This window comes from Mycena indigotica (assembly GCF_014461135.1).
Source record: "Mycena indigotica strain 171206Taipei chromosome Unknown Mind.scaff0008, whole genome shotgun sequence".
NCBI classification, from domain to species: domain Eukaryota; kingdom Fungi; phylum Basidiomycota; class Agaricomycetes; order Agaricales; family Mycenaceae; genus Mycena; species Mycena indigotica.
In genome coordinates this window covers 4249819-4262720 of record NW_023503007.1, presented here as the reverse complement: position 1 = coordinate 4262720, position 12902 = coordinate 4249819, and the positions used below count along the sequence as shown (strand labels likewise).

General features: G+C 51.1%; 2 protein-coding genes across 2 annotated transcripts; both read right to left on the bottom strand.

The window, feature by feature from the left end:
- Positions 1–8984: 8984 nt before the first annotated feature.
- On the bottom strand, positions 8985–10333 carry MIND_00979800 (uncharacterized protein; the record flags this gene model as incomplete). Its single annotated transcript, XM_037366408.1, has 2 exons — positions 8985–9532; positions 9580–10333. 2 exons carry the CDS (start codon positions 10331–10333, stop codon positions 8985–8987), a joined length of 1302 nt encoding a protein of 433 aa, XP_037217820.1.
- Positions 10334–10757: 424 nt separating this feature from the next.
- On the bottom strand, positions 10758–11662 carry MIND_00979700 (NAD(P)-bd-dom domain-containing protein; the record flags this gene model as incomplete). The annotated part of the gene is made up of 4 exons (XM_037366407.1): positions 11609–11662; positions 11205–11561; positions 10954–11151; positions 10758–10904 (listed from the first exon to the last, which is right to left on the bottom strand). Exons 1-4 carry the CDS (start codon positions 11648–11650, stop codon positions 10758–10760), a joined length of 744 nt encoding a protein of 247 aa, XP_037217819.1. The 5' UTR covers positions 11651–11662.
- Positions 11663–12902: the final 1240 nt, after the last annotated feature.

Sequence of the window (12902 nt, the reverse complement as noted above, 5' to 3'; positions counted from 1 at the left end):
ATCAATTCGGCACCCAAAAAATTTGACATTGGTGCCAAATTGGTATTTAATTTTTCGCATATTACGGCGCAGCAGGGCCACGCTAGCCAAACATTGTCAATTTGCTGAGTGAATCCGGTGTTTGTCCCATTTGCATGTGACTGCCGAGAAAATTTCATTTCAGTGTTTTAAGATAGTGTGATGTTTGACCGCCAAATTGATTAAAATGCTACAGTACAAGTCCAGTTGCTTCTGTGATAAAATAACTTAATTGACCCTAGCTATTCTCTTAAAGAACTGTCTTCTTTGAACCAGGCTTTGGATTTGTGATCATTAGCATAAAAGCAGGATTTGTCATAAAAGAGAGCAATAATTTCCCATTGTTGTCCAGGATTAACCTTGGGAACATTGGGAATTAGATCAGGTCCTCCATATTTTGTTATGAATGTCATGAATAAGATACAGCCTATCATCTCCAGAGCTGATGCTAGACCACCAGGGGCCTGGGACGTGCAACATTACATGGAATATGACAACAGGGAACATGCACCCCAAAGGAGATGGAACAAGCATGTGGGAAACATGAGGCCCACAAACAATGTGACACGCTTGATGCCCATGCCTAAGTTGCAACTGAGGCAACAGGAGATTAGGGAGGAGTGCTAAGAGGATTAAGAGTGGCACTTGGACTATACTGTCCTATTTCAATCAAGTGTCCGGCACTTTTTTGAAATTTAGGACTAAAAAATTTTCTTTCGACGAGGACTTTTTTGGTCAATGTAATGCGTAACGCAGACACTTGATCAAAATAGGACAGTATGAGATGTAATTTTAGTACCTGTTTTGTTTTTACTGCTAAACTTATGCCAGAGGTACACAAGTGTATTGTATATTCTAATACTGTTGAGAAATTGCTATTATGAACATGTTCCAAGGCCGGTGGGTGTCTCTCAGGCCTGTACCCTTTGAAATCAGGATAGCCTGAGTGATGGTAGGTGGTCTGATGTCAACCAGCCCAAACGTTTCTACACCCTTCTGTCACACTCTTCCACAACATCAATCAAATGTCAAAACTGTCAAAAATAACCAAATATGGACATAATTATAAATCTGTTCCTTGTCTTAGGAGTGTGTAGGAATGTCTAGGTGTCCAAGACTAAATAAATACCTTAAGCCTATTCTATTATACCACTTTTCTATAGTACTTATGTTTCCTTTTGGATGAAACACAATAAGTACACTGGTAATATGAAAGAATAAGTGGAATTAGTATATAACTTGAAGTGCCCCATTTAACCTGATCCTAGAGGAGTAATATATTTTCTAGGGCTCCAACCATTTCCGTGTACAAATGTTTGTACACGGTTACAACCATTTTTATTTTCATTTAGTTTACCATTGTATGTAAATGGTAAATAAATGAAAACAAATGGTTTAAATGGTTATTTCCTAATAACAATAGCAGACAAACTAATAACTATATTACTACTAGGAATATGTCTGGCTACCAAATGTATACTAGTGTAGAACATACATTCCATATGAATATGAATGGTTGTTGCATTTGTAGGCTTCCTCTTGAAGAAATCCATTACATGATCTAGCATCGAATAAGTCAAAGGCAATGAATCTTGACCTACATGCCCATCTAGAACATTATTAAAAGTGAGAAAATAACATCTTTCAGTTATATGAACCTTATAAACTCAAGTAGGTACCATAAAATTGCTGATCATTTTATATTATTATGTTACCGTTTTTATCCGTTTTTAAATGGTAATAAACATTTACTAAACATTTTCTTACTATTTCCGTTTAGTTTACCTGGAGGTGTAAATGAAAACTAAATATATTATTTTCTGGTATGGTGACATAAGAATAGATGTTATTATTAACTATATCATATGTATGATTTGATATAATTATAACATGATATTGTAAGGGCAACCCTGGAGACTCCGACGAAAGCCTAGCAGGGGAGGATCCAAAGAGTGAATAAGACTACAGGAAATACACGGAGGGACCGACCTAGCAGGGGAGGATCCAAAGAGAAGAAACTCTAAGGGTCCGCCTGCTAGGGCGCCAACTATATACTGGTCGTCCGTAACTGCCGACGTAGAGTGCAGAAGGCCTGAGCGGCGTCGCAGGCTCTGTCCCAAGGTGATCGTTGGGAGGGTCTTGACGGATCGGTGATTGTGCGGGCGAAGGAGGCCATGGACGATGGTCGGGGTGGGTCGGAGCGTCCGAGGGGGCGCCGGTCGGATGCGCCTCGGATGCGTTCAGAGGGTCCGAAGGAGGCCAAAGCGGGGGTTCCCCTGACATCACCCCCCCCTTTGAATGCGGCGTCCCGACGCATAATACGGAAGGGCAGCGAGTCGAAGGTTGCTGAGGCGATGTGCCGTGGTTTACCCGGGTATCTCCGATAGAAGTCCGCAATCTTGTCTGGCGCAAAGACACGGTCGAACCGAACCCACGAGTCGTGTGAAGCATCGTAGCCTTTCCACCTGACGAAATAGTTAAGACGCTTATACCTTATCCTGGCATCCAAGATTTCCTCGACTTCCCATTCGGGAACTCCGTCCTCTAGTTCGGGGGGCGGTTCGTCGTAGCCGGGTCGTCCATCGAAGGGGTCGTCCTGAGCGGGCTCGAGCTTAACAACGGGGAAGACGGGGTGGAGCTTGGAGTAACGCGGGGGGAGGTCGAGCTTGTAGGCACCTTTGCTAACCTCTGCGAGCACCTTGAACGGTCCAAGGCGCTTGTGGGAGAACTTCTCGGAGGGCCGAGTCGTTCTAATGTCAGAGGCGTCCAACCAAACCTTATCACCAACTTGAATATTCGGAGCGTCCGAATGTTTCCGATCATAGTACCGTTTATACTCGTCTTTGGCTTTAACAAGCACGGCCTTTGCCTCGGAGACGCCGTTTGCTATCCGATCGCGAAACTCGTTCACCAACTCCAACTCTGAGCGGGCGCCTGGCTCGAAACCCATTCGGGGGAGCCAACCAGTGTCAGTCATAAAGGGTACCTGTTGAGTGGAGGAGTGAACATGGTTGTTATAGGCGAACTCAGCGGCAGGGATAAGCTCGTCCCAGTCGTCTTGTTGGTAGTTGGTGAAGATCCGGATGTACTGCTCGAGCTCTTGGTTAACGCGCTCGGTTTGTCCGTCGGTTTGCGGGTGGTAAGCCGTGGAGGTAGCCGGTTTGACGCCACCCCATATACCCCATCTTTCAAGAAAGATGTGGACAGTTGTCCATAGCTGTAATGCAAAAGATGTGGACAGTTGTCCAGAAGTCACAAGCCTGGAAAGTAAATGTTAAATTAAAGAGCCAAATTGCTAGATATGACTAAGCTAATACCATATATGGCAATAGAAATCACCTTTTCTTCAGGCCGATGATTCGTAATATAGTTTGGAACAGTCTGTAATACAGGGCAAGGAAATTGATGTAATCACATGTCACATTGATGTAACACCATCCAATCATCAAAACAATTGATCTCTATCAAAAATGGTTCCACATTGTAAACAATATATAAATAGCATTGATCCCATCACTAATAGGGCTCTATAAGCCTCTTAAATAATTAATTATTCTTTTAACTAATGTGACATTTGTGACTTGGAAGCAGTTGTCCACATCTTTTGCATTACACTCATGGACAATTGTCCACATCTTTTGCATAGAAGTAGCTATAGCAGCTGTTGACGCCAATTAAGCGCCAGAGTTCGCGCGTGAAGTCAGCGATGAACTGCGAGCCACGGTCCGAAATGTACTTCTCGGGGGGTTCCGTGGTGCCTCCAGACGTTCCGATAGTACAAGCGGGCAGCTCCGACCGCGTCTATTGTCGTATGGCACTCAGTGAAGTGGGCACGCTTCCCGAGGGCGTCAACCACTACCATAACCACGTCATACCCATGGGCCTCGGGCAGCTCGACAATGAAGTCTACAGTGACAGTGTGCCAACGTTCGGGCGGGACTTCGGTCGGATGCAGCTCTCCATGCGGAAGCCTTCGGAGGGCCTTCGTGCGGCAGCATAAGTCGCAGGTCGCGACGTAGCGTCCGATATGGCGAGACATCTGCGGCCACCAGTAGTTGCGCGAAACCAACTCTAAGGTCTGACTTCACGCTGCACCACGTCCCAGGTCGCCAGATGGGCCGCCCCGACGCTCTCTCTCGTCGGCCTGACCACGGCATCTCCGAGGACAACTCGGATGTTACCCTCTTACGCCCCGAACTGTTCCATGTTCGCGCGCTTGAGGCCGTCACCGTCTCTGGGCCTGGCTCCGAACTTGTCCGCGACATCAAGGAAGCACTATCCGGCGAGCCTGACCTAGAGGAGCCCGTCGCGCTTGCGGCCCGGCAACTCTTGAAGGTCCGAGGTCAAGTTCGGGGCCCCCGCTCATCACGTTCGGACGAGTGGGCCGTCTCCGGCGACCTCCTGTACTTCCGCAGCAAGGTTTTAGTCCCCAAAGACAAGGACCTAAGGAGGCGCATCATCGAGCTCTGCCACGATACGCGAGTCGCCGGACACGGGAAACAGGACTTGATACTCGGGTACTCCTGGCTCAAAAAGCATAACCCCGAGATCAACTGGGAAACAAAGGAGGTGAAAATGAGCCGCTGCCCCCGAAGCTGCTCCACCTGCCGCGACGAGGAACGGACCGAGCGCGCTGAGGTTCGGCGCCTCCGACTCCTTAAATCGCGCTTGCTTGCGGGCGCCTTCCCCACCGTTTGCGCTATCGATATCGCTGGCCTAGACGATGCCGACGACGAACTCGGAGCTCCTTCGGACCCTCCGGAGCACTCACCAGATCTCGACGACGACGAGCATCTTGAAGACGGCGACCGCATCTTCTACACCTCCTTTCGCCCAATCGAGGAGATTTGCGCTGGGAGCACCGTGTCCCAACGCCTTGCAGAGGCCTTCGCCCGTAACTCGGCCCCCCTGCCTTCGGAGATTCCGGACTGGGCCAAGGAGTTCCAAGACGTCTTTGACAAGGAGTCCTTCAACACGTTACCAGAGCGGAGGGCTTGGGACCACACTATCGAACTCGTTCCCGACGCGAAGCCCGCTAATTGCAAGGTGTATCCGATCTCCCCCCTTGAACAGCGCGAACTTGACGAGTTCATCGAGGAGGGACTTGCCACAGGCCGTATCCGCCCTTCGAAATCTCCGATGGCTTCCCCCGTCTTCTTCGTTAAGAAAAAGGACGGAGGACTTCGGTTTGTCCAGGACTACCGCGCCCTCAACGCAATGACGATTAAGAACCGGTACCCCCTCCCGTTGATTAATGACCTTATCAACAGGCTTAAGGGCGCCCGTTACTTCACCAAACTCGACGTTCGCTGGGGCTTTAATAACGTCCGGATTAAAGAAGGAGACAAGTGGAAGGCGGCCTTTCGGACTAACCGAGGGTTGTTCGAACCTTTGGTGATGTATTTTGGCCTGACGAACTCCCCCGCGACTTTCCAAACGATGATGAATGACATTTTCCAGGATCTCATTCTCTCAGGAGACGTTATGATCTACCTTGACGATATCCTTATCGCACATTCGAACCTCCGTAAGCACCGCGAGATCGTCCGCGAAGTCCTTCGGCGACTCCGAATGCACACACTCCGGAGTTTAGTGTGATTTTTCCTCCTAAAAGTTGATACAAAAAGTACTACTTTTTGCACAAAAATCATTTTTACAGGAAACAAATGGTTTCTGCAAAGGGAAACCACTTTAACCAGTTTGTATCAAATTTTCCCTTTGCGGAAACTATTTGTTTTCTGTAAAAATATTTTTTGCCCAAAAATTAGTCCTTTTTGAATCAACTTTTGGGAGGCAAAATCATGGTAAACTCCGGAGTGACAAGCTGTACCTCCGCAAGGAGAAGTGCGACTTTGAGAAATCATCGATCGAGTACCTGGGGGTTATCATCTCTCACAACCACGTCGAAATGGATCCCGTTAAGGTTGCCGGAGTCTCCGCATGGCCTCCGCCCGAGAACAAGAAGGACGTCCAGCAGTTCCTGGGGTTTGCTCATTTCTACCGCAGGTTCATTCAGGATTTCTCGGCCCTAGCGCAACCTCTCTTCGCGCTCACCAAGAAAGACCAGAAATGGACCTGGGGAGACGCCGGCCGCCGCCTTTCAAGCTATCAAAGACGCGGTCGTCTCAGAGCCCGTCTTAGCGATCCCGGACGACTCTCGGCCTTTCTGACTTGAAGCAGACAGCTCAGATTATGCGACGGGGGCGGTTCTTTCACAACAATCCGCCCCGGGCGGAAGTGGCACCCTGTAGCATTCTATTCCAAAAGCTTAAATGATGTCCAGCGCAACTACGAGATTCACGACAAGGAGATGCTCGCGATCATCCGCACACTCGAGGAGTATCGGCATTTCCTCGAGGGCGCCGCGCATCCGGTCGAGATCTGGACTGACCATAAGAATTTGGAGTATTTCCGAAAGGCACAGCACCTTAATCGTCGGCAAGCCCGATGGTCGTTGTACCTTTCTAGGTTTGACTTCACGCTGCACCACGTCCCCAGGTCGCCAGATGGGCCGCCCCGACGCACCCGAGTATCAAGTCCTGTTTCCCAAGGTGGGTTACAGCCAGCTGAACGCGTTCGGAGTGTCCGTTGTACCGTAGGACCAGGTCCGCGATTTGGCGAATAGACCCAGCATCATTGGGGGTGCCGTCGACATTGTAGACCGGTATGGGTACTGAGAGATTTCGGACTGGCACGTTGTTTCGGTTGACGTATTCTGTGTCGATAAAGTCCGAAGTGGCTCTGCAGTCGACCAGACCTGAGAGGGAGAGGCTTGAGCGCGTTCGCAGTGGACTCAAGCTCAAGAGGAAGGTGGAGCGAGTTAACCCCAGGAGCGGCAGAGATGGTATAGCTGCCAGGTAGCTTTTTCTCCCAGGCAAGTCGGCGAATCCAAACGGGGGCTTCGGAGGGGCAGGGGGTGCGTCTTTCGTTTCAGGCTCGTTGTAGGGCAAGGGAGTTGATTCATCATACAAACAAGTGAAACGATTTATGGACGCGAACGAGGGCACACCAGTCACTCGTCGCGGGGGACAAAATCCTCTGCCGGAGCCTCCGAATGCGCCTCTGCTAAGGCTGCGGTGTCGGACAACCGCGCAAGCAGCTCTCCCAGCATCTCATCGCCAAGTTGCTGGATCACCTCGTTGAGGATGTCCATATGGCGAACATCGGCGGGGAGCGGACAGTCCCGAGCCAAGTGATTGGGGTGGCCACATCTGAAGCAGGCTCGACGAGGGGCGCCCCGAGCCCTAGTACGATCCAACTCCATAGGGACGGGAGCCGGAGGTACCGAGACGGGGGCGCGGGCCACGGGTGGCGCGGGTGCGGCCACCGGGCGGATGGGGAACGGCGTTGCCGAACGGGCGATAGGGAATGCGCCACGCGGAGCCCCCGAAGGCGTCTGCGGGGGTGGTCCCTTTGATGAGCTTCGCCCGCACCAAGGCTTCGTATTGGCGGAAAGCCCGAGTGCACCAGCCCAGATAGTCACGGAGGTCTGGGGGGTCGTTCGAAGATGTGATGCCGTTGTTGATCAGGGGGTCAAGTCCGTGGCGGTACTTGGTCACCTTAACCAACACGTCTTCGAATCCGGCGAGGTCCATTAGGTCCTCGAAGTCGTCGGTGTATCCGTAGACATCCCGCGTTCCCATATGATAACCCGTGCTCTCCAACTTGGCAAGCGCAAGGTCCTGCTCGTTCTCCTCAACGAACCGAAGGCGAAACTCGGAGAGGAATAGGTTCCACCGAGGGAAGGGGAAGGGGGTTTTGCTCCCATGACGCTCTGCCCACTGCTGAGCAGGCCCCTCCGCCATATAGGACATGGCGTAGCGGACGGCCTTTTCTTCGCTCGGCTCTCCGTTGACCACGAAGGCCTCCGGGGCAAGCCGAGCGTAAGTCTTGACCGCGTATAGGAAGGCGCGGCCGCGTTCGCGATCTCCGTTAAACGCAAACGGGGGGTTTGGTCGTAAGACCAGTTTTGAGGCGACAGTAATATCACCAAATAACGCATCCGCGTCGGGGGCATTCGGAGATGCCGAAGGCGGTTCGGGAGCTGCCGAAGGTGGTGCGGCAGCGGAAGCCTGGGAAGCAAGGTGGGTGAGGATATTGGTGAGGTTGTCTAGTTTCGCCTCAAGTGCGTCCATGCGCGCGTCAGCGTCCGGAGCAGCTCCGGTGGACATAGCGGGCGTAAAGACGACAAGAGCAGAGGAGGAGGGGTCAAGTGGCAGGGGCGGTGACGAGGGGGGTACGGACTCGTACTCCGAGCCTGAATCAGCGCCAAACCTGGCAATCTTGACCGGTTAATCCCGTAGAGAGTTTCTTCTGCTGTAAGGGCAACCCTGGAGACTCCGACGAAAGCCTAGCAGGGGAGGATCCAAAGAGTAAATAAGACTACAGGAAATACACGGAGGGACCGACCTAGCAGGGGAGGATCCAAAGAGAAGAAACTCTAAGGGTCCGCCTGCTAGGACACCAACTATATACTGGTCGTCCGTAACTGCCGACGTAGAGTGCAGAAGGCCTGAGCGGCGTCGCAGGCTCTGTCCCAAGGTGATCGTTGGGAGGGTCTTGACGGATTGGTGATTGTGCGGGCGAAGGAGGTCTAATTGATGAGACAGCAATAGTATAAGAGTGACAGTTGTGTTTTTAGAAACTTGTGATGTTTTAGTTATAATATCCATGTTTGATTCCAGGGCAGCGACACTATGCCTAAGGGCATGCCCTAATTATTATATATATTTTGACTATATGTTCCTATAAGCTCTCAACTGACAAGACCTCTTCCCCCAGACCCAATCAGACATTATCAGGTTAGGGAGTTAATCTTATTTTGTCTGATAAGCCTATCAGGTCTCCTCAGGTCCTTATAAGGGATTTTCCAGTTTCGCAACCATGATGATAGTCCTATATAATGAACATATGGTCTCCGTATTTTTAAATCTGGAATCTAATAGATTCATAAGTTCAGGCAATACTTAGCGGCGCGAGCTGTCTTGGCCCCTGAAAGAAAGCCGTCCCATTTCCATCATCCGGGGCATCTCAGACCGCAGCGCAGCGCAGCATGCATCATACTGTATACATGCTGCAGGGCTGCCGGCGCGCAGGCGCTCTGAGGCGTCCTCCACGAGCCCAATGGAGTCAAAATTGACGACCACGGTCCATTGGACTGTCGCCAGGCGCGGGTGTGCCGCTGCAAGGCCGTCGATGGCCGCCAATCGCGTCCGGTCGAGCGACCAGGGGATAGGCTGCGTGTAGTCAAACTCGTCCTCCACGAGCCCGACCTCGTCGAACGCGTATTCCAGCCCGGCCATGTCGTCGATCGGGATGTCGAGGACGACGATGAGATCGCGCAGGGCGGGACAGGTGTCGGGCGGGAGGATGCTGCTGATCAGCGCTGATAAGGTCCACGACAAGACGGAAGTGTCTTCGAGCTCTGCTTTTCTCAGATGAAGTGTAACCGAGAGGAGATTTGGCCACGAGGAAGGCAGTGCAGTCGATTGGGAGCCACTCATTGACAGCTGCCCTGCGAAGAGAGTCAGCGCAGAACAGAAAAAGTAATGCACACCTGACAAGAGGGGGGAAGTTCGAGGTGGGATATGGTCGGTGCGACGCACTGACAAAGAGTAAGGACATTCCCGATAGCCTGCTTGTGGCCCGAGACAGCAAGCGACGAAATGCAAGCGACCAAAGACCGCAAAATCGGACTTTGGGCAAATCGTTTGACAATGTTGGCGCTGTGCCGCAGTGAAACCGCGGTGCCAGTTCCTGCGGATTCGTCGGTGCTCATCTCGACCAAAGGCGTCTCGTCATCTTCGACGATGTTGCAGGAAGTAATGGCCAGACGCGCAGTTGCCCTGAAGGACAGCAAAACAATCTCGGTCGACAGTTGAGATACCCGCGTGAGAGAGACACGGGAGAGTGGGTGGGCATGTCGTGCCCGCAGCAGCGCGGCCAAAGCAACGGCGACCGGTTCCGGAACGGTGGGCCACCCGATGAGTCCCGATGTCGACCCCGCCATGATGGAGACGCTCTTGAGATTGAGCAGCTTGGCGAAGAAGTCGGGCCAAACGGAGTCCGCGAGATCGAGCAGGCTGAGCTCTATTGCTAGATGCTCAACATGTTGGAGGAGGTGCGGCACTTGCTGAAAGCGCTCGCTGGCGCGCTCCCAGGTAGCGGGGTCCGCAAGGGGGAGGGTAAGGATGTTGTACAGCCGCTTTTGGCAGGGATAGACGAGGACCGAGCTGGCGAGACAGCAGCTCTTCACAGAGGAGGTGTCTGGTATGTGGCCAACGATTTGCTCGAGGAGCTCCGCGGGGAGAGCCATCGAAGGAAGAGGGAAATCAATAGCTGTGACCACCGAAATCTTTTCCTTCCCCTTGACTACTACCGGGCGCCCATCGCTGACGTTGGCCCCCACGTGCTTGACGACGCCGCTCAAGATCGTCGTGAGGACAGCCAACAGAGAATGGCGATTGTCGCAATCTTATCAGTTATGCGATGCTCCTCAAGAAAATATCAATTCCATCTTCCCAGCCCACTCGGTCCAGGATCTCAGGCTTTAAGATTCCGCACTCAAGCCCCAGCAACATCCATACGAGTCATATTCACGTTCTTGAAAAGCTGGACAACGAAACGGAGGCGAATTTCGCGGACCTGTGATATTTGATATTTGAGCGATACTAAGTATTCTGAAGATGAATTATGGCTTTAAACTAATCAACACAAGAAACACAGCTTATATTTCCCGCTCAGCCCAAAAAGTCCGTCTCGCCTTTCGCGATCATCTTGTCCAGCCCCTCAGCCACGGCCATCTCCCCGCCGACGATATCAATAGCAAGCCCGGCAGCATCTTCCCGGTCGATGAGGTGGAAAAGCGTCAAGGCCACGTCGTCACGCTACAAGCACATCAATCGGGGCAAGCAGCAGCGAAATATCACGACACACCGAGATTTGAGGGCTCAGATGTGTCCGCCCGATGCTGGCCGTCCCAGTCCCAGCGGTATTCGTCAGCCCACCTGGGCGGAGAATCGTCCACTTGAAGCCCTTGCGTTGCGCGAGGTTCTTGTCCGCTTCGTACTTCCACTTCATGTATGCTGGGATGTGGCCGCGGATGCGGGTGGAGAGTGCGATGTCCTCTTCACTCTGGTAGCAGAGTCAGTCCTGACAGCAAAATAATGGGGCATAAGTAGACGCACATAATGGGCAGGCACTTTCTCCGGGTCTCGTACATCCAGCGCTGAAACGAGTATCAACCGCGGGCGACTCCCCTCTGCAAGACTCTCTATTGCATCAAACACCTTCAGCGCGCCCTCGTAGTCGACGCTCTTTGTCCGCTCTTCGCCACCCTTGCCCCCAGCACCGGCACTGAAGTACACGACATCTGCGTTGGCCGCGCTTAAGGTGGAGGCAAGCTGTTCCACAGTTGCGCCCTCCAGGGACAGAAGAAGGGGCTTGGAACCAGCGGCCACGATGTCTGCATTGTGCTCCGTAGTGCGGATGAGTGACGTAACCGTGTGTGCTGGCGTGAGGAGGCGGGTAAGGCGGAGGGAGACCTATCGCAGGCCATGAACTTTGTCCAGAAAGAGAGGGGAATGCGTACATTCCCGTGCCCGCCGACGATGACGACGTTCTTGCCTGCCATATGGAGACGATGTCACACTCACGTGACGGTGACGCGGTCTTGAAGGGTCTTGACTTGCTTGTGACTTGCTGTTGTCAGTGTTGACGACGATGATGCCCCAGCGCTCATCTGTTCTTTTCGATGGGCATTCTCAGGGTCCGGCGCCGATTGCCATGGCTTTTTTACTGTTCCCGTAGCAGCGCATTCAATGGGTTGTCATTTGACACACAACTTCAAGTGTCTTCCATTGACGACGAGCACTGGACAGTGGAGACCCAAATGGAAGTGCGTCGCGCTAATTCCAGACCACGTCACTGGCAGAATTTTGTAGATGGCAGTAGAGCAAGAGGTCAAGGCAGGGAAAAGTCAGAGAGATATCACTTTTTATTTTACTATGTAAATCCAGCATCTTTTCTGGGTATTTAATATTGAACTGAATAGATAGAATAAATTTCATCTGGAATATCCGCACTATGGAACAGGCCTGGGGCTTCCACCAACATTATCCCATATGACAGATTCCACTGTAATGAATAATTCTGGGAAATAAGAATAAATAATATTGAGTTCCAACACTTGTTTTTTTATAGTGGTGGACTATTATGATATTATTATGCTAAATCCACAATAATGATGATAACATAATATGGTCCTCTACAGCCTAATATAACCATAATGTAATATAATACTAATAAGGTAAAATATTATATTATGAATTTTATCGTAATATATCATAATATATGGTCTTGCCTTGTTAAGTGGCATGCAAAGACCAAAAGGAAGTAACGGAGAGTTCGAAGGTAAACTGAGTGACTATCATAACACAGATATTGGAGTGAGTGGTTGAATACAAGTCTGAACAAATATGTGAGCTCCTGTGAATACATTCAGATAAGCCAAAGGTGATAAGGCTTAGAACGCAGGGAGGAGTGAGATGAGAGCAGAGAGCGAGGTAAGAAATGTTAATAACAAAACTGAAGTACAGGAGTGTAGAGTACGAGTACTTATACTAAGTGGTAGACATAAGGCATAGTAAGTAAGGGGAACGAGAAGACATACACAAGGCAGAGGAAACAAGGTGAATGCCTAAAGGATATAAGTAAAAAAGCAAAAGTCCAAATGGGTAAAGATCCGTGTTGATGGTTGGAGGGTCCGAACAGCTCTGAGAGGGTCTGCATGCAGATTAGGGCTCGTTCGGCAACGAGAAACCAGCCCGGTTTCTCGTGCGTCAAACGAGAAACACGGTTTCTCGTGGTTTCTCGCTGTCACGCTG